This window comes from Bufo gargarizans, chromosome 9 (genome assembly GCF_014858855.1).
Source record: "Bufo gargarizans isolate SCDJY-AF-19 chromosome 9, ASM1485885v1, whole genome shotgun sequence".
Taxonomy (NCBI): domain Eukaryota; kingdom Metazoa; phylum Chordata; class Amphibia; order Anura; family Bufonidae; genus Bufo; species Bufo gargarizans.
The window spans coordinates 188105963-188130183 of record NC_058088.1 but is presented as its reverse complement, the minus strand read 5'-3'; the positions used below and the strand labels follow the sequence as shown (position 1 = coordinate 188130183).

The 24221-nt window shown below is 44.8% G+C and overlaps 1 protein-coding gene and 1 long non-coding RNA gene across 7 annotated transcripts in view; one reads left to right on the top strand and one right to left on the bottom strand.

Moving 5' to 3' along the window:
- Window positions 1-720: 720 nt before the first annotated feature.
- LOC122946144 overlaps window positions 721-24221 on the top strand; it is a 50392-nt gene continuing 26891 nt past the window's right edge. For 2 of the 5 annotated variants that reach the window (XM_044305539.1, XM_044305538.1), the window contains exons 1-5: window positions 8607-8758; window positions 14404-14456; window positions 16452-16670; window positions 16928-17005; window positions 18870-19142. In XM_044305539.1, the coding sequence (XP_044161474.1) occupies window positions 8622-8758; window positions 14404-14456; window positions 16452-16670; window positions 16928-17005; window positions 18870-19142 (760 nt within the window). In that variant the 5' untranslated portion in view covers window positions 8607-8621. Of the gene's footprint in view, window positions 816-8302; window positions 8405-8606; window positions 8759-10765; window positions 10941-14403; window positions 14457-16451; window positions 16671-16927; window positions 17006-18869; window positions 19143-24221 lie in introns of those variants that run through there. The other 3 variants (XM_044305542.1, XM_044305540.1, XM_044305543.1) reach the window with 3 other exon arrangements.
- LOC122946154 lies at window positions 20636-22703 on the bottom strand. 2 transcript variants are annotated; one of them, XR_006391217.1, is made up of 4 exons: window positions 21871-22703; window positions 21440-21770; window positions 21178-21306; window positions 20636-20816 (listed from the first exon to the last, which is right to left on the bottom strand). It is a non-coding gene; the product is annotated as an uncharacterized LOC122946154 (long non-coding RNA). The 2 variants fall into 2 exon arrangements; XR_006391216.1 differs by lacking the exon at window positions 20636-20816 and having other exon boundaries at window positions 21160-21306.

Here is a 24221-nt window from a genome sequence, read left to right as displayed (position 1 = left end):
GGGCACAATATGGTGGTATTATATAGGAATCAGGAGGCACCTTTTATTTGGGCACTATGTGGCATTATTATATTGCTGTGATGGCTAACCTTCGTCACTCCAGCTGCGGTAAAACTACAACTCCCACACTTGCTTGGCTGTTCTCAGAACTCCACAGAAATGATTGGAGCATGCTGGGAGTCGTAGTTTTACCACAGCTAGAGTGCCGGAGGTTAGCCATCACTGTTATATAGCAATATCATGATATAGTAACAGTATGGTGGTATGACATAGGAACGGTGTGACACTTTTTCTTTGAGCACTATATGGTGGTATTATATAGGAACAGTGTGACATCATTTATTTGGATACTATATGGTGGTATTATATAGAAACTGCATGACCACTTTCCTTTTGGGCTCTATACGGTGTTATTTAGGCACTTTGTGGTGCTATTATGTAGGAACAGTGGTTTATATGATTTAAAAAAACACAAAATAAGCGTTCACAAGTGTCCAGGGGTGGACATTCCCTCTAAGGCTGGTGCAGGTGGATGTTTTTTTCAGGCAGAGACGTAGCAGAGGCCACTCACACTCGATACAGCAGACTAAGGGCACACTTTAAGAGATAGACCTATGTGTACAGTGTGGGAGGGTGACATTGTAGGCGTGATACACCCGGCATCACATATAAAGGAGCTCTGGGCTAGTAGTGACTACACTTCCTGCACTAGCACATAAGTGAGCAGTGCCGCCTGGTATATGTACATATACTGACTGATAGCATCAGAGCAGATAGCCTGCAGCAGTGACAGCTGAGGATCAAGCCTTCCCAAGGTAAGAACCCCCTATTACCCACCTACAGGACCCCTTTAAGGGCAAGTGAAAGATTTGGGCTGCCCCTGTGCCCATCTCACTGAAGATTGCACTGACACACTGTAACAAACTGCAGGACAAATGCAATCTAGGAAATCTGTTCTGATACATTGTAACAGACTATCAGACAGGATACAGGACTGGATACAACTGTAACAGAACTGTCCGCAGCATTAGATCTGTACATCTCTGGATGTGAGGAATGTTCCCATTCACTGACAGCAAACAGATATCAAGAACATGATGAAGAACTGAAGAGCAATTGGAAAGTCTTAAAACTTGTCCTGATTAGGCTTTACTGTATTCATCATATTCTCCATCAGGATGCAGCGACATATGGCGGTAGGTGCTAGAGGGCAAGCAATAGGTAGAATAATGTTTCAGCATAGGGATAAGTGAGTATAATAACTAAATAATAATAAAACCCTCAAAAAATGCAGTACCACTGGTGGCCAGCGTGTGATGCTGAAAGTATTATGTACAGCACCACATGCTGGCCGCCAGTGGTACTGCAGTCTTTTGAATTTTGTTTTGTACAATATCATGGATGCTTTTGATGCCAACCTATTTTACTGATATCACGCACTCCAGTTCCTGACCCCCATTGGGAGTCGTAATCCAATTACCCTATGTGTTGGAGGTAGGTCTTTTCAGAGGTCCCATAAACCTATCAAACACCCCACCCCATGTAACATGTAGCAGTATAATGTTGTACCACTAGGCAGGCTAGGGAAGTTCGGTGACAACCCATACTGGATCCCTAATAGTGGTCATGTTGGTTGTCAACAGATATAGCAAGGACATGGCTGACTTAAGAAGACGATTCAGTGCCCCTAGTGAGGACGTTTCACGCCATTTCAGCGTAGCCGACCGCTCCCAGAAGCGTCTGATTGTCTATGTGAAGAATCCGGCACTTGTCAGCCTTTGCACTGAATACTCAGCAGTGCACCTGGTAGGAATGTGCGCTGGGTCGCTGCTCTGTCGGTCATGCATAACGTCTTGTACTCTATTCTGTAGACCGCAGAAAACCCAACGAGTCAGACGAGGCATGGCTCAAAACGAGAATCCTTTTTAGAAGACTTTAGGAAAACAGACAGACCGCAGTACCACTGGTGGCCAGCATGTGCTGCTGGTCAAGAGTGCACTGCAGCACCCATTCCTGCACCCACGTCCCCAGACCTAACCCTGTGCTGCACCCTGACTTCCCGGTCCCCAGTCTTATTAAAATGGTGACAGTGCAGATGTGCCACAGTCTATGGAGGTGACGGTGCCTCGAAGTCTCTGCTCTTCCTGTTGATGGCAGCTGGAGCGCGGCCACAAAATTACGGTTTCTAGATTTTATGCTTTCGAATGAGAACCAAACTAATTATAGCAAGTGGTCTCCGTAATTGGAGATGTCGAAAGCTGTTTACTTTCGCAAATATACATGGCAGTGTTATATGGACACTATATGGTAGTATTATTTGAATGTTGTATGCAGGAACGGACACAGACAGCAGAGGGCCCCTGTGCAAAGAATGTGCCTGGGACCCCCACCCTTCCCTCAGTGCTTTGTGGCAAGGGGCAGGGGTGTACCTATAGCCTTTCTGTTGCCAGAGGCAAAAATTTAAATGGTGCCCCCTCCCCCATGCCAAATTCTCAACCTAACCCCTTTCCTCCAGCCCTACTGTTAAAGACATACTTGGAAACCATTACATACAGCGATATAAAACATACAGGAAAATGCAGCGCACATACCTCTTACATCCAGTGATGTCTCCTCTGATGTAGATGTTCTCTTTCCTCATCCCTATTCACACCAGACCACCATGATGACTTCTTTCAAGGGTAGAGAATACATGGAGGCAAAAAGAATAATAAATTACTAATAGGAGTTTACTATAAACCCCCTAATATACCAGAGTCCACAGAAAAACTACTAAATGAGATAGACGAGGCGGCAAATCATAATGAGGTGGTTATTATGGGGGACTTCAACTACCCAGATATAGACTGGCTAACTGAGACCTGTACATGTCATAAAGGAAACAGGTTCTTGGCAATAACCAAAGACAATTACCTTACCCAACCGGTTCAGGACCCAACTAGAGGGACAGCCATACTGGACTTAGTATTAACCAATAGGCCTGACAGAACAACAGACGTGCAGGTCGGGGGACACCTGGGAAATAGTGACCATAAAGTAATAATCCTCCAATTATCCTTCAAAAGAGCATTTCTACAGGGAGGAACAAAAATACCAAACTTCAAAAAAGGAAAATTTAGCCAACTAAGAGAGGCCATAGGCGTAACTAACTGGGACAAAGTCCTCAGAAATAAAAATACAGCCACAAAATGGGATATTTTTAAATGCATCCTAAAATCTAATTGGGAGAGGTACAAACCTTATGGGAATAAAGGGTTAAGGAACAAGAAGAAACCAATCTGGATAAATAGAACTGTTAAGAAGGCAATGAATAACAAAAAGAAAGCATTTAAGTCACTAAAACAGGAGGGTAGCGAGGAAGCACTGAAAAACTAGGAAAAAAATTGAATATGTAAAAAACAAATAAAAGCGGCCAAACTAGAGACCGAGAGATTAATTGCCAAAGAGAGGAAAACTAACCCTGAAATGTTCTTCAGTTATATAAATGGTAAAAGCTGTTAAATATTTTTTTCTCCAATGTATTCACTGAAGAAAATAAACTTTCAGATGAAATGCAGAATGTAAAAATAAATTCCCCATTAAAAGTGCCCTGTCTGACCCAGGAAGAAGTACAGCGGAGTCTTAAAAAGATTAAAATAGACAAATTGCCAGGACCAGATGGCATACACCCCCGTATCCTAAGAGAATTAAGTAATGTCATAGCCAGACCCTTATTTCTGATATTTGCGGACTCTATACTGACAGGGAGTGTTCCACAGGATTGGCGCATAGCAAATGTGGTGCCAATATTTAAAAAGGGTCCAAAAACAGAGCCCGGAAACTATATGCCGGTAAGTCTAACATCTGTCGTGGGTAAACTGTTTGAAGGTTTTCTGAGAGATGCTATCTTAGAGTATCTCAACAGAAATGAGCAAATAACGCCATATCAGCATGGCTTCATGAGGGATCGGTCATGTCAAACTAATTTAATCAGTTTCTATGAGGAGGTAAGTTCTAGACTTGACAGCGGCGAATCAATGGATGTCGTGTATCTGGACTTCTCCAAAGCATCTGACACTGTACCACATAAAAGGTTAGTATATAAAATGAGAATGCTCGGCCTGGGAGAAAACGTCTGTATGTGGGTAAGTAACTGGCTGAGGGATAGAAAACAGAGGGTGGTTATTAATGGTAAATACTCAGATTGGGTCACTGTCACTAGTGGGATACCTCAGGGGTCAGTACTGGAGGGGTCACTGTCACTAGTGGAGTACCTCAGGGGTCAGTACTGGAGGGGTCACTGTCACTAGTGGAGTACCTCAGGGGCCAGTATTGGGCCCTATTCTCTTCAATATATTTATTAATGATCTTGTAGAAGGCTTGCCCAGTAAAATAAAAAATTTTGCAGATGACACTAAACTGTGTAAAGTAATTGACACTGAAGAGGACAGTATACTGTATATATACTACAGAGGACAGCATACTGTATATAAACTACAGAGGACAGTATACTACTACAGAGGGATCTGGATAGATTGGAGGCTTGGGCAGAGAAGTGGCAGATGAGGTTTAACACTGACAAATGTAAAGTTATGCACATGGGAAGGAATAATGCAAGTCACCCGTACATACTAAATGGTAAAACACTCGGTAACACTGACATAGAAAAGGATCTAGGAATTTTAGTGAACAGCAAACTAAGCTGTATAAACCAGTGTCAGGCAGCAGCTGCCAAGGCCAATAAGATAATGGATTGCATCAAAAAGGGCATAGATGGCGGTGATGAGAACATAGTCCTACCACTTTACACATCACTAGTCAGACCACACATGGAGGACTGTGTACAGTTCTGGGCTCCTGTGAACAAGGCAGACATAGCAGAGCTGGAGAGGGTCCAGAGGAGGGCAACTAAAGTAATTACAGGAATGAGGGAATACAGTACCCTGCAAGATTATCAAAATTAGGGCTATTCACTTTAGAAAAAAGACAACTGAGGGGAGATCAAATTACTATGTATAAATATATCAGGGGTCAGTACAGAGATCTCTCCCATCATCTATTTATCCCCAGGACTGTGACGAGGGGACATCCTCTGCGTCTGGAGGAAAGAAGGTTTCTACACAAACATAGAAGAGGATTCTTTACGGTAAGAGCAGTGAGACTATGGAGCTCTCTGCCTGAGGAGGTGGTGATGGTGAGTACAATAAAGGAGTTCAGGAGGGGCCCGGATGTATTTCTGGAGCGTAATAATATTACAGGCTATAGCTACTAGAGAGGGGTCGTTGATCCAGGGATTTATTCTGATGCCTGATTGGAGTCAGGAAGGAATTTTTTTTCACCTTAGGGCTCTTTCACACTTGCGTTCTTTTCTTCCGGCATAGAGTTCCGTCGTCGGGGCTCTATGCCGGAAGAATCCTGATCAGGATTATCCCATTGCATTCTGAATGGAGTGAAATCCGGACCGGAACGTTTTTTGGCCGGAGAAATTACCGCAGCATGCTGCGCTTTTTGCTCCGGCCAAAAATCCTGAACACTTGCCGCAAGGCCGGATCCGGAATTAATGCCCATTGAAAGGCATTAATCCGGATCCGGCCTTAAGCTAAACGTCGTTTCGGCGCATTGCCGGATCCAACGTTTAGCTTTTTCTGAATGGTTACCATGGCTGCCGGGACGCTAAAGTCCCGGCAGCCATGGTAAAGTGTAGTGGGGAGCGGGGGAGCGGTATACTTACCGTCCGTGCGGCTCCCGGGGCGCTCCAGAGTGACGTCAGGGCGCCCCACGCGCATGGATCACGTGATCGCATGTATCACGTCATCCATGCGCATGGGGCGCTCTGACGTCATTCTGGAGCGCCCCGGGAGCCGCACGGACGGTAAGTATACCGCTCTCCCGCTCCTACTATGGCAACCAGGACTTTAATAGCGTCCTGGCTGCCATAGTAACACTGAACGCATTTTGAAATGCTTTCAGTTCACTTGTGTTTTTCTGGATCTGGAGTGTAATTCTGGCAAATGGAGTACACGCCGGATCCGGACAACGCAAGTGTGAAAGAGGCCTTAGGTAGTGAAAATTGGTTTCTACCTCACAGGTTTTTTTTGCCTTCCTCCGGATCAACTTGCAGGATAACAGGCCGAACTGGATGGACAAATGTATTTTTATGGCCTTATGTACTATGTTACTATGTTACTATCTTGCTATGTATCTCTCGTCCCTGCAGAGTTTAACAAGACAATAAGTAAGTAAAATAACAAACTAACAAAATAAAAATAACTGCGCCCAGGAAAAAGTATTACTGACACTAATCGTGTATCCATAATGTCCCCCCAAAAATAATTGCGCTAAACTGACAGTGTGCCAGGGTTCCCCCCACAGTAATAGTGCTCCCCAAAGTCCCACCATTAAAAATAATTATCTGAGATTGCACTCAGTGTTAACAGTGCCCAAAAGTAATAATGTCCCTACTGTGCCCAAAAGTAATAATGCCCCCCTAGTCTCCTTACAATGAGTGCCAGTAGATTAATGCCCCCGTTTAATGTGCACCAGTATAAAAATATCCCCTATAATGTGTGACAATACAAAAAATACCCCACTTCCTTTCAGATCAGACCCCCATATCAAACCTCAAATCAGATCCACAAATCAAACCGCCATATCAGACCCTCAGTCCGCATATCAGACCCTCAGACCCCCATATCAGATCAGACACTCATATCAGATCCTCAGACCCCCATAACAGATCATCAGAACCTCATAACAGATCAGACCCTCATATCAGATCCTCAGACCCCCATATCAGATCCTCAGAACCTCATAACAGATCAGACCCTCATATCAGATCCTCAGACCCCCATAACAGATCATCAGAACCTCATAACAGATCAGACCCTCATATTAGATCCTCAGACCCCCATAACAGATCATCAGACCCTCATAACAGATCAGACCCTCAGATCAGATCCTCAGACCCCATATCAGATCCTCAGATCAGACCCCCATAACAGATCAGACCCTCATATCAGATCTTCAGACCCCCATATCAGATGCTATTTTCCCCCATATAGTAATTTCTCCCCACACTGCCCCCACATAGTAATTACCCCTCCCACCCCACACTCCCCTTGAATGGGTCCGCAAATCCGGAGATGCGGTGCGGAACGGAACCATGGAACGGAAGCACTACGGAGTGCTCTCGTGGGGTTCCGTTCCGTGCTTCCGTTCCGCAAAAAGATAGAACTTGTCCTATCTTTTTGCGGAACGGACGGATCGCGGACCCCATTCAAACGAATGGGGTCGCGATCCGCATGCGGCTGCCCCACGGTCGGTGCCCGTGCATTGCGGACCGCAATTTGCGGTTCGCAGCACGGCCACGGGGAACACACGTTCGTGTGAAGGAGGCCTGATGGTGATCGGTGGTGGGGCAGGAAACCCCGGGCTCCCGTGCCCCGCCGCAGTATTCAGCTGCAGCGCGTTGGTCCAGTGGCAGATGGTGACAAGACTAAAAATTCTTGTTGCCATCTGCAAATTTGAGTGTAGGGCCCCCTCCTACGTTGGGCCCCTGTGCACGTTGGGCCCCGGCTGCACAGGCGGTACGTCCGTCCCTGGCTGTATGGAGGTATTAGGCAGTGCACAGCGGTGTAATTCTTGCACTAAGCAAAGGTATTTGGGCACTCGATGGCAGTAATGTATGAAACATTTGGAGCGCTCCGCCAGTGATTACATTGGCTCTGTAGTCTTGATTGAATTATTTTTGGATTCTACATGGAAACCATCAACAAGCTGCTGTTGATGGATCTATTCTTATTTGTCTCTTTCAGAGTACATAACACTGCTGAGTACTATCTGATTCATTAACACATGAATACCCAAAGGAAGTATTAGCTCTTCACATGAGCGATGTGTTAATGACTCAGGTTTTTTGTGTGTACGTGGGGGGGGGGGGTAAATTATTAATAATCACACCCGCAACCCATTCACAGCAGGAAACCATTGTGTATCTGCAGCTGCCCTATGAAGCTAAAAACATATCTTTCTAAAAGCTAGCCTGCTTGTTGATGCTTTCCAGGTAACAAAAAAATCTTAAAACCAGTGAAAATTTCCTGAAAATGAGTAAAAATATGTGTCTCTAGGGCCTATGTGAATCAGGTGGAGCCCCCCTTTAATTCTACACTGACTCTTGCCCAATGGTCCCCATATACCGAACCGGTAATAATGGATGAAACTATTGCGCAGCTTATGCAGACTGCACGCTGCCTTCCGCCTGCTGGGGTCACCGACTTCTCTCTGTCAGTGCAGAGGTTCATTGACAACAGGAACTTGCAAGCTCAGGATAAAACCAGGGGCGGCAGCCTCAGTAGCAGCTCCGGAGATCCTGGCAGCCGCCCAGGCAGCATCTCCATCCTCAGCATCTCCTCCAGCGACAGACAAGGTCAGGCGGGTTTATATAAAATGCTAATCTTGTAGATGCAGTAGTGGCTATAGCATCACTGGAGGGGGAAGCTTCATGTCTGCCTCCATTAGGAGAGGGGCGATGGGTGGGCAGCACTCACTGGAGGGCCTCCATTACCGCTTGTACCTATTACGATGGTGCATGCAATAACCCTGTAGAATTGAGACATACGGACGCTGCATGTCAGGATGGTGCAATGGTTGCAATTCCTGTCACTGCGTTGGTTGCTGAGAGACGATTCATTTGCAAGAAGCATCAATATCTTCCTGCGCAACTTCATGTTCTCCAGTGTCTTCCTGCTTGTGCTCATCGTATTAACTCATTCATTACCAGGTATTTACAGAGTGCAAGCGCCTACTACAATATATATCTACAATAGGGCTCTGCTTTATAATTCATCAGTTCAGTGCAGTGTATTATGTAGAGTTTACTAGACTGAAAGGGTGGGGGGTCCCCGAGGAAAGCAAATTACTCCCACTGAATATGGAGTGGTGTTTATGTAGGACAAGAATAAGTGCGACAAGAATATAACTACTATAATACTGCTCCTATGTGCAATAATATAACTACTATAATACTGCTCCTATGTACAAGAATATAACTACTATAATACTGCTCCTATGTACAAGAATATAACTACTATAATACTCCTCCTATGTACAAGAATATAACTACTATAATACTGCTCCTATGTACAAGAATATAACTACTATAATACTGCTCCTATGTACACGAATATAACTGCTATAATACTGCCTCCTATGTGCAATAATATAACTACTATAATACTGCCCCTATATTCAGGAATATAACTACTATAATACTGCCTCCTATGTGCAATAATATAACTACTATAATGCTGCCACTATATACAGGAATATAACTACTATAATACTGCCTCCTATGTGCAATAATATAACTACTATAATACTGCTCCTATGTACAAGAATATAACTACTATAATACTGCTCCTATGTACACGAATATAACTGCTATAATACTGCCTCCTATGTGCAATAATATAACTACTATAATACTGCCCCTATATACAGGAATATAACTACTATAATACTGCCTCCTATGTACAAGAATATAACTACTATAATACTGCTCCTATGTACAAGAATATAACTACTATAATACTGCTCCTATGTACACGAATATAACTGCTATAATACTGCCTCCTATGTACAAGAATATAACTACTATAATACTGCCCCCTATATACAAGAATATAACTACTATAATACTGCTCCTATGTACAAGAATATAACTACTATTATACTTCTCCTATGTACAATAATATAACTACTATAATACTGCTCTATGTACAGGAATATAACTACTATAATACTGCCTCCTATGTACAAGAATATAACTACTATAATACTGCCTCCTATGTACAAGAATATAGCTACTATAATACTGCCTCCTATGTACAAGAATATAACTACTATAATACTGCCCCTATATACAGGAATATAACTACTATAATACTGCCTCCTATGTATAAGAATATAACTACTAGAATACTGCTCCTATGTACAAGAATATAACTACTATAATACTGCTCCTATGTACATGAATATAACTACTATAATACTGCTCCTATGTACAAGAATATAACTACTATAATACTGCTCCTATGTACAGGAATATAACTACTATAATACTGCTCCTATGTACATGAATATAACTACTATAATACTGCCTCCTATGTACATGAATATAACTACTATAATACTGCTCCTATGTACAAGAATATAACTACTATAATACTGCCTCCTATGTACCAGAATATAACTACTATAATACTGCTCCTATGTACAAGAATATAACTACTATAATACTGCCTCCTGTGTTCCAGAATATAACTACTATAATACTGCCTCCTGTGTACAAGAATATAACTACTATAATACTGCCTCCTATGTACCAGAATATAACTACTATAATACTGCCTCCTATGTTCCAGAATATAACTACTATAATACTGCCTCCTGTGTACAAGAATATAACTACTATAATACTGCTCCTATGTACAAGAATATAACTACTATAATACTGCCTCCTATGTACAAGAATATAACTACTATAATACTGCTCCTATGTACAAGAATATAACTACTATAATACTGCTGCTATGTACAAGAATATAACTACTATAATACCGCCCCTATGTATAATAATATATGTAGAGACTTGGGATCTCCTCCGCTAAGGTACAGAGTCCTCCTAGTGTCTTATAATCACCCCCCCCAACCCCCACCCCCCGCAGACAATGAGCTCTCACTGCTCTCGCTCCCTGTGATGAGGACAGGAACAGTAATAATAGGAAGGAAACCTCGATACACAATGGGCCACGTACAGAGTGCAGCAGTGGAGCCGTCTCTAGAGGTGGAGCACAGCGGAGCTCTGTGAGGAGTCCACCAGCACATTATGATCAGGTCTGCTCGGGGTGGTGGATGTGAAGATGTCTCTGTGTCAGAGGTCACCTATGGATTGAACGCTCCAGGTGAGGTCATACAGGGTGAGCAGTTCATGTGGTTGGCAGAGACTATTCGGGGTAGGGGAAGCGGGCAGTCCGGTATTTCTCAGTTTTACTACCACATTGAGGGGTTCCCACCTTTAGGACCCTCAACCATTAGTGAGAGAGGTTACCAGCAGCAAATGGAGGACCCGTCCTGCCCTTCAATTTAAATAGGAATTGTGTAATTCCTCATTTCACCTGTGGTGGTGCTGCAGGGAAATGGAATACTTGCCACTAGTGTTCCCCACAGATCAGAGGTGATTGGCGGATTCTCAGGTGATATGAACCTGGACAACCCCTTTAAGTGCGGGGTATAGTGGCGGTCCTGCTTTTCCTGCAGTAATAGCAGGAGTCAGCTGACAGCGGCAGGCACAGGGTGCCAGCATCACCCTGTTTACCAGGAAGAATTACATGTGTGCACACTAGTATTATTGACATGATTAGGCGGTATGCAGGAGCTGCTGTTTACCTGGTGTTCAGCTGACACACCGCCACTCACCGCGCTCACACCGCCAAACGCCACGAGGGCACATCTACACTGTGTGAAAGAAGAACACGGCACCGTCAGGCAACTTTAACGCATTGGCTTACGGTTGTGTGCAATAAGGAGGCTTAGATACAGCAGCAGGCAGTATCACACATTATAGGCTTAGATACAGAGGCTCAGCACAGTATCACACATGATGGGCTTAGATACACCGGTTTAGCAGACAGTATCATACACAAACAAATTAGATACATAGCTCGGCAAACAGTTTCACCCATGTTAGGCTGAGGTACACCAGCTCAGCAGACAGTATAACACAGGATAGGATTAGATACACAGCTCAGCAGACAGTATCACACAGGATAGGATTAGATACACAGCTCAGCAGACAGTATCACACAGGATAGGATTAGATACACAGCTCAGCAGACAGTATCACACAGGATAGGATTAGATACACAGCTCAGCAGACAGTATAACACAGGATAGGATTAGATACACAGCTCAGCAGACAGTATCACACAGGATAGGATTAGATACACAGCTCGGCAAACAGTTTCACCCATGTTAGGCTGAGGTACACCAGCTCAGCAGACAGTATAACACAGGATAGGATTAGATACACAGCTCAGCAGACAGTATCACACAGGATAGGATTAGATACACAGCTCGGCAAACAGTTTCACCCATGTTAGGCTGAGGTACACCAGCTCAGCAGACAGTATAACACAGGATAGGATTAGATACACAGCTCAGCAGACAGTATCACACAGGATAGGATTAGATACACCGGCTCAGCAGACAGTATCACACAGGATAGGATTAGATACACAGCTCAGCAGACAGTATCACACAGGATAGGATTAGATACACAGCTCTGCAGACAGTATAACACAGGATAGGATTAGATACACAGCTCAGCAGACAATATCACATAGGATAGGATTAGATACACCGGCTCAGCAGACAGTATCACACAGGATAGTCTTAGATACACAGCTCAGCAGTCAGTATCTCACAGGATAGGATTAGATACACAGCTCAGCAGACAGTATCACACAGGATAGGATTAGATACACAGCTCAGCAGTCAGTATCACACATGATAGGATTAGATACACAGCTCAGCAGACAGTATCACACATGATAGGATTAGATACACAGCTCAGCAGACAGTATCACACAGGATAGTCTTAGATACACAGCTCAGCAGACAGTATCACACAGGATAGGATTAGATACACAGCTCAGCAGAGAGTATCACACAGGATAGTCTTAGATACACAGCTCAGTAGACAGTATCTCACAGGATAGGATTAGATACACAGCTCAGCAGACAGTATCACACAGGATAGTCTTAGATACACAGCTCAGCAGACAGTATCACACAGGATAGGATTAGATACACAGCTCAGCAGTCAGTATCTCACAGGATAGGATTAGATACACAGCTCAGCAGACAGTATCACACAGGGTAGTCTTAGATACACAGCTCAGCAGACAGTATCACAGAGGATAGGATTAGATACACAGCTCAGCAGACAGTATCACACAGGATAGTCTTAGATACACAGCTCAGTAGACAGTATCACAGGATAGTCTTAGATACACAGCTCAGCAGACAGTATCACATATGATGAACTTAGATACATAAGCTCAGCAGACAGTATCACACATCATAGGATTAGATACAACAACTTACCAGACAGTATTACACATGATAGGCTTAGATATAGATGCTTAGCATAGTATTGCCAATGATAGGCTTAGATACAGAGACTTGGCAGACTGTATCACACATGACTGGATTGGGTACACCAACATAGCAGATATGATCATACATGATAGGCTTAGTTATGCAGATTCAGCAGATAGCATCACACATGATAGGCTTAGATATGCAGGCTCAGCAATTAGATACGCAGGCTCAGCAGAGTGCATCACACATGATACGCTTAGAAACACTACTTCAGCAGACAGTATCACATGATAGGCTTAGATACTCAGTCTCATCAGAGTGTGTGACACGTGACTGGTTTAGATACGCAGGCTCATCCATTAGATACGCAGGCTCAGGAAACAGTATTGCGCATGATAATCTTAGATACACCAGTTCAGCAGACAGTATCACACATGATAGGATTAGATACGCAGGCTCAGAAATTAGATACACTAGTCCCGCAGACAGTAGCACACGTTAGGCTTTGATATGCAGACTCAGCAATTAGATACGGAAGCTCAGCAAACAGTATCACACATGTTAGGCTTAGATACGCAGCCTCAGTAGAGTGTATGACACATGGCCAGCTTAGATATGCAGGTTTAGCATAATGTATCGCACATGGGCTTAGATACACCATCTACACACTGTCCCGGAGATTATACTACAGTATTATGAGGCGCACTGGTTTTTCTTGCTGTCTTAGTCAACCTTATAAGTTTGCAGAGGAAATATTTCACCTTTCCCCGGCTCGGCTGTGACTCACTCTGTGGTTACAAGAAGCAGAAGTGAGACCCATGGAGGACGTGGCCTCGTGGTCTACAGAGCGGAAGCTGAGGGACTGCTGTAGATATCAACATGGGGCAGGTTTATCAGGACCAGTGTAGTTACCCATAGCAACCAATCAGCTTCCAGCTCTCATTTTCCACAAGGCCTCTGAGAAATGAAAGCTAGAAGCTGATTGGTTGCTATGGGCAACTGCTCCCCTTCACTAGTATTTGTAATCTGGGGCATCGCCCTGTTTATGACCAGCACCGTCGTGTCGCCCCCTAGTCTCCTAAATGGGCAACAAATTCCGTCTGACAACTCACCCTAGTCAATCCTGAGTGACAGATTAACCTACATAGCAACCGCCATTTATTTGCCATTTATTTTATGTCGCCCCCTCTGTGTAGACATTGAGGGGAAATTTGGTGAATTCTTGGAGTGAAATGTCCCGTCTTATGTTCCTTTTTCTTGCAGATTAAACATGGCGTTCGACAAGAAGTTTGCCGGCCTGCAACTCCAAGAACAAGGTGATCAGGAGCCATTGCCACATTCCTGTAGAACTACAACTCCCAGCATCTGCACTGGGAATTGTGACACCTAGTTGCAGGTTTTCCACATGAGAATAGAAATCTCTTAAAGGGGTCGTCCGCTTTTAAACATCGGGGGTCATTCACTAAGAATGGAGTTTTACGCTGGTCTTTTTCTCCCCTTTTGCGCTGGCTTTGCCGGTGGTTGATGCGCCAAATTTCTGAGGAGGCGGCCTCTTCAACGGTCCGTGCGCCTGGCGGAAAAAAGTAGACTGACAGTAGTCGTTTTCGGCCTGGCGTAAATGTTGGTAAATTTGTTAAAGCTGAAGTCCCTGTCCCCGCCACACCCTCGATACTCCTATGTGTCAAACGCAGTGCAAAAAAAACACCCTTTCAAAAAGTCACAAAATGGGGGACGTGCGACATTTTTATGTCAAAAATTGGTGTAAAAATGTTCGGAAAGGACCCTCAATGTCTTTTTTTTCCCACCAGGGATCAAAGCTGGGATCAGCTGCAATCTGTGAAGGCCGACAGTAAGAGTTCAGTCTCCCTGCAGCACCCCCACAAGATGGATGGTGTATTACACAGTTCTCATTTAAATAAATGGGCTGTCTGCGGCGACATTCTGTACTCCCATGGCCATGACTTTAGGGGCATAGCTGGAGGGGGCGCTGCGGGCATATGCCATGGTTGTAAGTGGGGCACTAGCAAGTCACAGCGTATTTAGTTACATGGCCAGTGAAGCAAACTGAATCTTTGCACCAGGTTAAAGGGGTTGTCCGTCCTCGGAGCTGAGGCCTGTGATTGGCTGCAGCAGTCACGGGACTCTGCATTCTGGTTCCGCAGGGAGCAGCAGACGAGTCAACTTTTTTATGCTCAGGACGACTGGGTTTGTCAGGTCCACGGCCAGACAACCCCTTTAGGCCTCTTGCACGCGACCGTTTGCCTTTTTCAGTATTTTGCGGTCCGCAAAAAACGGATCCGCAATAAATACGGATGACGTCTGTGTGCATTCCGTTTTTTGCGGAACGGAACAGCTGGCCGCTGATAGAACAGTACTATCCTTGTCCGTTATGCGGACAATAATAGGACATGTTTTATCTTTGAACGGAAAGGAAAAATGGAAATACCGAAACGGAATGCATACGGAGTACCTTCTGTTTTATTTTTTTGCCGACCCATTGAAATGAATGATTCCGTATACATACGGAACGCAAAAAACGGAACATAAACAGAAAAAAAAAGAGGCCTTAAGGAAAGCCTGTGGGGAGTGGTGGTAATTATCAACTGCTCTACACCAGAAAAGTGGCATCAAAAAGTCACACATTGGCGCCATTAGTGCAAAAGTGTTGTGATTTTTTTTTCTGCTGTTTGGGCGAGACATGGGTGGCGCTAGGTCTTACCTTTTGTAAATTTCCTTTTCTGGCGCAACGGACCGCTCAAGACACCCCCAAATGTATTAATACACGTACGCCTCTTAATCAATTTGGCGCATTTTATGCTAGTTTAGTGAATATTTTTTTTCTTAAAGGGGCTGGCCAACCCCTAAAATGCCCTGGCCGCTCAAACAGGTTATATTTAACCAGCTCCTCGGCACCTGCATCGCCTCTGATGCCCGCACGGCCGCCGCTGAGTCTACCCGTCGCGTGGATCAAAACATCCAGCAATGGGGTGGGCATCGGGCCGCCAATAGCAGGCCGCGACGGGAACAAGCCTTCCTAGCATCACCGCTGTATCCGCTGACACCGACGCCCCGTCATCGGATACAGCGGTGGCCATGCGGGCATCAGAAGTGATGCGGGGTAAGTATAACCTGTATGAGGGGCCCAGGCACTTTGGGGGGCTACCATTATAGGGACTGGATAACTATGGCTTCAAAAACCTAAGTCCTTTAAAGGACCCTTGAAGAACTGTGCTGTGATCAGTGACCAGTAGAGGGCGCTGTGTATCTATATATACTATGTGTGCAATAACATGGTCCTTGCTGTCCATCAGGTATTGATGCCAAGCAGTTTGAGCAGGATTTCCTGGATGCTCATAATAAGTATCGGGCCCTGCACGGATCCCCTCCTCTTCAGCTGAACACAGACCTCTGCGAATCATCGCAGAAATGGGCCGACCACCTGCTGTCCATCCGGACCGTGCGACACAGCGACACCGAATACGGAGAAAACATAGACTACAAGAGCAGCTCCAGCCCTAAAGTCCTAGCAGGTATGACGTCAGACAAAATCCACAAGCCTGAAGAAAGAGAAGCTTGAGGCTACCTTCCTCCATAAACAGCGCCACTCTTGTCCATAGGCTGTGCCTGGTATTGCAGCTGCAGGCAATCCTCTGCAGGACACATTTAGTTACATTAATACATTGCAGCAAATCCACCGCTGTGTGAGAAGGGGAATAATTTATACTGATCTTGAGTTACATTATATTTTATACTCGAATCACAATGGATCCGTCTATTTATTATGCAGGCAACGTTCCGGTGGACAGCTGGTACAGCGAGATTAAGAACTATGACTTCAGTAAACCCGGCTTTTCCGCCAGCACAGGTGAGAAACCCAAAGATACAGTACAGACCAAAAGTTTGCACAGACCTTCTCATTCAAAGAGTTTTCTTTATTTTCATGACTATGAAAATTGTAGATTCACACTGAAGGCATCAAAACTATGAATTAACACATGTGGAATTATATACATAACAAAAAAGTGTGAAACAACTGAAAATATGTCATATTCTAGGTTCTTCAAAGTAGCCACCTTTTGCTTTGATTACTGCTTTGCACACTCTTGGCATTCTCTTGATGAGCTTCAAGAGGTAGTCACCTGAAATGGTCTTCCAACAGTCTTGAAGGAGTTCCCAGAGATGCTTAGCACTTGTTGGCCCTTTTGCCTTCACTCTGCGGTCCAGCTCACCCCAAACCATCTCGATTGGGTTCAGGTCCGGTGACTGTGGAGGCCAGGTCATCTGGCGCAGCACCCCATCACTCTCCTTCATGGTCAAATAGCCCTTACACAGCCTGGAGGTGTGTTTGGGGTCATTGTCCTGTTGAAAAATAAATGATGGTCCAACTAAACGCAAACCGGATGGAATAGCATGCCGCTGCAAGATGCTGTGGTAGCCATGCTGGTTCAGTATGCCTTCAATTTTGAATAAATCCCCAACAGTGTCACCAGCAAAGCCCCCCCACACCATCACACCTCCTCCTCCATGCTTCACGGTGGGAACCAGGCATGTAGAGTCCATCCGTTCACCTTTTCTGCGTCGCACAAAGACACGGTGGTTGGAACCAAAGATCTCAAATTTGGACTCATCAGACCAAAGCACAGATTTCCACTGGTCTAATGTCCATTCCTTGTGTTCTTTAGCCCAAACAAGTCTCTTCTGCTTGTTGCCTGTCCTTAGCAGTGGTTTCCTAGCAGATATTCTACCATGAAGGCCTGATTCACACAGTCTCCTCTTAACAGTTGTTCTAGAGATGTGTCTGCTGCTAGAACTCTGGGTGGCATTGACCTGGTCTCTAATCTGAGCTGCTGTTAACCTGCGATTTCTGAGGCTGGTGACTCGGATGAACTTATCCTCCGCAGCAGAGGTGACTCTTGGTCTTCCTTTCCTGGGGCGGTCCGCATGTGAGACAGTTTCTTTGTAGCGCTTGATGGTTTTTGTGACTGCACTTGGGGACACTTTCAAAGTTTTCCCAATTTTTCGGACTGACTGACCTTCATTTCTTAAAGTAATGATGGCCACTCGTTTTTCTTTACTTAGCTGCTTTTTTCTTGCCATAATACAAATTCTAACAGTCTATTCAGTAGGACTATCAGCTGTGTATCCACCTGACTTCTCCACAACGCAACTGATGGTCCCAACCCCATTTATAAGGCAAGAAATCCCACTTATTAAACCTGACAGGGCACACCTGTGAAGTGAAGACCATTTCAGGTGACTACCTCTTGAAGCTCATCAAGAGAATGCCAAGAGTGTGCAAAGCAGTAATCAAAGCAAAAGGTGGCTACTTTGAAGAACCTAGAATATGACATATTTTCAGTTGTTTCACACTTTTTTGTTATGTATATAATTCCACATGTGTTAATTCATAGTTTTGATGCCTTCAGTGTGAATCTACAATTTTCATAGTCACGAAAATAAAGAAAACTCTTTGAATGAGAAGGTGTGTCCAAACTTTTGGTCTGTACTGTAGTAAAAAAAAATATAGAAAAAAATAAATCAATATTTCTGCAAACGGCGCCTCTAGTGGTCAATTTATCACAACAAAAATCCTGCATTGCTTGTCCATAGACTTGCATTTGGCAAGCCTGACCTCTAGTGGCCATATGGAGAACTGCCTCATGCTAGAAATATTGGAGATTATAATATTATCCATTCATTTTTCTTAAGCAAAAATTACTATTTTTAAGGCCACTTTACTCAAGTTGTCTGGAAGGAGTCGAAGGAGGTCGGCTTTGGAGTGGCTACGGATAGTAAAAAAGCCTACTATGTTGTGGCCCAGTATAATCCATCTGGAAACATGACCAACCCAGGCTTCTTCGAGAGGAATGTTCTGCCTTCCGTAGCGGCGCCACCTACTGCCAGTGCTGGGTCTGATGCCCAGTTGAAACCAGGATCCAACAAGGAACCATCTGTAGTCAAGACAGACAGTGGTAGTGCACCTAGATCCAGTGCTGACCAAGGTGAGAAATAGGTTGTATGTGTTCTGGACCAATGGGTGGCCCTTCAGACCGTCTACCCGGTCTGCCAGCCTTGGAGTCACTCTGTTACTTGGCACTTGGGTTAATTAGTAGCACCAATAGGATACATAGTAGGACACTAGCCAGGGGATACAGCACCATTATCTGAATGGTAGCTGGTACTGCTGTACGGGATGGCAGTATTATATGGGCACTAGGGGGCAGGCTTACATTGAAAATTTGCTATAGTTTTCCAAAATGTATTATTCCATATAGTGCTAACATATTACTATTATAAGCATCTATATAGCACACAGAGCCAATATGGTACTGTTATATAATACTGATATAATAGTGCCATATAGAGCTAACATAATACTAACATAAACATCAATATAAGGGTCCATTCACACGTCCGTGTGTGTTTTTGCGGATCCACGTATCCGCAGAACACGGACATCGGCAATGTGCGTTCCGCATTTTGCGGACCGCACATCGCCAGCACTTAATAGAAAACGCCTAATTTTGTCCACAGTTGCGGACAAGAATAGGACATGTTCTATTTTTTTCGGGAATGGGAATTGCGGACCCGGAAGTGCAGATTCGCAATTCCGGATCCGGGCAGCACATTGTGCGGCCCCATAGAAATGAATGGGTCCGCAATTCATTTCCGCAAAATGCGGAACAGAATTGCGGACGTGTGAATGGACCCTAATAGTGCTACACAGAGCTAATATAGTACTGCTATACAATACTGATATAATAGCGCCATATAGTGTTAATCAAATACTACCATGAACATGAATATAGCAGTACCACACAGAGCCAATAGAGTACTGTTATACAATACTGATATAACAGTGTCATACAGTGCTAACATAATACTCATATAAGCAGCAATATAGCAGTACTAAACGGAGCCAATAGAGTACTGTTATAGCATACCAATACAACAGCTCCATATAGTGCTAATATAATACTACCATAAATATCAATATAGCAGGGCCACACAGAGCCAATAAAGTACTGTTATATAATACTAATATAATACAGTGCAACACTACAAAGTATCATAGAGAATCAGTATAAAAGTACTAATGTAATTGCGCTACTTACGGGTAGTATAGTAATACCCCTGCCACGTAGGGCTACTATAAGGCCACCTGCACATGTGTGCAGGTGAACGCACAGAAGATCCAAGCGAATTTCCGTTCGGATTTATGTGCGTTTCTGCAGCATATCAGCACCAAAATCTGCAATGTCTAAAAGCGTTTTTTGGTGCAGATATGATGCGGTTTTGTCGCCGATCTCACTCTTTCATTGAAAAGGGTGAAATCACCGCTAAAACCGGAAACATAATTGACATGCTGCAGATTTTCAAATCCACAATGCAGGTCAATTTCCGCTCAGGAAAAAAATCTGCAAAGTGCACGTGAGATTTGTGTAATCGCATCCCTTCACTGGTGCCGTACTATCCTGTGTTTTTTCTACACGGATAAACTGTACATATTCCGCAACGTGTGAAGGTGGCCTAAAAGTGCCCAAAAGTGCCGACATTCTGACTCCTAGAATTGTGCTTTATATAGAGAGCACAGTCTGCACAGGGCGATCCCATCTGGTGCCTGCAACACATAAAAACACATCGGACCTGGGATATGTTACCGTGTGCACTGACTTCTGATCAGTGATGGCCAGTTCGCCATGTTCGCATGCGGGCTGCCATCTTAACTCACAAGTCCGGCGATGCACAGGTAAGCCCTTACCTGTGCCTGTGCCGCGAGCCGGTCTGAAACAAATGTGGTCAGCGGGAGCAAGCAGTTCCGAAAACAGCCGCCGGGGGCCTTCATCGGGCTGTTCTTGGAACTGCCTGCTCCCGGTGACCGCATTTGTTTTCAGACCGGCTCGCGGCACAGGCACAAGTAAGGGCTTACCTGTGCATCGCCGGACTTGTGAGTTAAGATGGCAGCCCCCATGTGTTCGCAGGCGAACAATGCAAACTGGCCATCACTGCTTCTGATATGTTACCGTGTGCACTGACCTGATATGCTACCGTGTGCACTGACCTGATATGCTACCGTGTGCACTGACCTGATATGCTACCGTGTGCACTGACTTCTGATATGCTACCGTGTGCACTGACTTCTGATATGCTACCGTGTGCACTGACCTGATATGCTACTGTGTACACTGACCTGATACTGATATGCTACAGTGTGCACTGACCTGATATGCTACCGTGTGCACTGACTTCTGATATGCTACCGTGTGCACTGACCTGATATGTTACCGTGTACACTGACCTGATATGCTACCGTGTGCACTGACCTGATATGCTACCGTGTGCACTGACTTCTGATATGTTACCGTGTACACTGACCTGATATGCTACCGTGTGCACTGACCTGATATGTTACCGTGTACACTGACCTGATATGTTACCATGTGCACTGACCTGATATGCTACCGTGTGCACTGACCTGATATGCTACTGTGTGCACTGACCTGATATGCTACCGTGTGCACTGACCTGATATGCTACAGTGTGCACTGACCTGATATGCTACCGTGTGCACTGACCTGATATGCTACCGTGTGCACTGCCTTCTGATATGCTACCGTGTGCACTGACTTCTGATATGTTACCGTGTACACTGACCTGATATGTTACCATGTGCACTGACCTGATATGCTACTGTGTGCACTGACCTGATATGCTACCGTGTGCACTGACCTGATATGCTACAGTGTGCACTGACCTGATATGCTACCGTGTGCACTGACCTGATATGCTACCGTGTGCTCTGCCTTCTGATATGCTACCGTGTGCACTGACTTCTGATATGTTACCGTGTGCACTGACTTCTGATATGTTACCGTGTGCACTGACTTCTGATATGCTACCGTGTGCACTGCCTTCTGATATGTTGCCGTGTGCACTGCATTCTGATATGCTACCGTGTGCACTGCCTTCTGATATGCTACCGTGTAAACTGCCTTCTGATATGCTACCGTGTGCACTGACCTGATATGTTGCCGTGTGCACTGCCTTCTGATATGTTACCGTGTGCACTGCCTTCTGATATGTTGCCGTGTGCACTGCCTTTTATGTAATGCTTTCTCATCTCACTGCCTGACGCTAAATATATCCGGGGTGCGAGCGCTCGTTTCACAGTCACAGCACCATTTCTCGGCTTGGATGAATTTTCTCGCCGAGCTCCAGATAGTTTCTGTTAATTCATGTTTGGAGGGGCGAAAATGTGCAAATTTATTTTGTAAAAATTATGTAACGGTGCCTTATATAACGAGCCTAGGTGACATTTCATAAACTGATCTTGAAAAGTTTTGCCTGTGTTTGAAGTTTGTCCCCCCCCCCCCTTCTAGTAGGAATAATAAAGCAATAGCAAAACATGGAGTTTCTATTACATGGGAAATGCAAGTAGTTGCTAAAACAGACATGGGAGGTGACAGGTCCAATGGATATCATAGGGGAGGGTCTCCTGCTCAAGCCCCTCTTTATTGAAATACTTCCAGCGGTGGAGGACCACGGAATACGTTCATCTGAATGGAGAGCATGTAATACCACATTTGTCCTGCAGAGGCCACTGCAGGAGAAAGATGTGGCTCTCCACAGCTTCTCTCCAGCAATCCGACTCAATCACTTGAGGTGCTCAACTGATTGCCACATGTAAAGCCTCATTCACACGTCCGTGTCCATGCTCAACTCCGTGAGAAGGTGGTCAGTGATGTATCCGTGAAGCTGTCCGTGAAGAATCCGTGGGTCAGTTTTTTGCTGTCCGTGTTTCACGGACACTGTGCAGCTGAAAAATTATTTTCAAAACATCTCTCCCTAATGATCCGTGAAACACGGATGGCATCCGTGTTTTTCATGGACCCATAGACTATAATGGGCGTGATGGATCCGTGAACACGGACAAAATAGAGCATGCATCCGTGCTAAAAACACTGATGTCTGAATACACACATTAAAATGAATGGGGACGTGTGCTGTCCGTGAAACACTGACGTGTGAATGAGGCTTAAGACGGGGTTGTGGACAACCCCTTTAATTTGAGCTCTTAAAGGGATATACTTATATGGATCTTCTCACTGTCCGCAGATAGTGGCGAATGTTACCCTGAGCCCTGTGCAGTCACTAATATAATGTATGTGTTGGAAGGGGTCTTGTTGCTGACCTTTGATGCCGCCCCCTACAGGGCTATAGATATAACTGTTGCCTCTTTTGGATGGATGAGAGAACATAACACACAAACCAGATTCATGGGGTGGGGGCGAATAATCAGACTGAATTAAAATGCATGGAGTCTCCATGGATTCCCACACCGCACCACAAAGAATACCCAGAAGCCCCCGCCGCAGACCCCATTCATGGACTCCGCACACGCACCAGGCCTGGTTTACTGCAGACAATACCGCAAAGAGAAGAGCGACATGAGATCCTTTATGGAGGATTTCTTCATTGACTAGAATGGGAGCAGAGGGCGAGGCGGAAAACAATACGGGGGCGTTCTCTAGGGGGGGCGTCGGAAGGGATTGCACAGATAGGGGTTATCTATAAGGTAAGTATTGGGGTGCACAAGGAAGAGGGTATGGGTAGCAGAAAGAGGGGAAGAGGGGTTGAATTTTGATTTTGCTGTGGTGCTAATATGTAAAAGCTAATGCAAAATTTACCATGGAAGCCCCTGGTGGGGATAGAGGGGGGAGGGGCTGTTCTTAGGTATTTTAAGTAGAGCTGTACTGAGCCTCTCTGGACTATAATCTAGCAAGGGTTAAATAGACACACTTGAACTAATTGGCCGGGGTTACAAAATTAGTGCCCAGAGGCTGCATGACACAGCATGTGGGGGGGGGGGGGGGGGCGCTATTGCATTGGCCCCTATGGAAAGGTTTTGCCTTTTATAGTGGTGACAAGTGGTACTGCAAATGGTAAATGTAAATTTCTATACAATTTGCAGGATTTAGGCAGCAAGAAGACAAGCAGGAAGTTTTTTGTTCTAGTGTCCTTATATGTCCTTATATGCATATAAAACAGACACCATGTGATGACTGATCTTATTATTATTC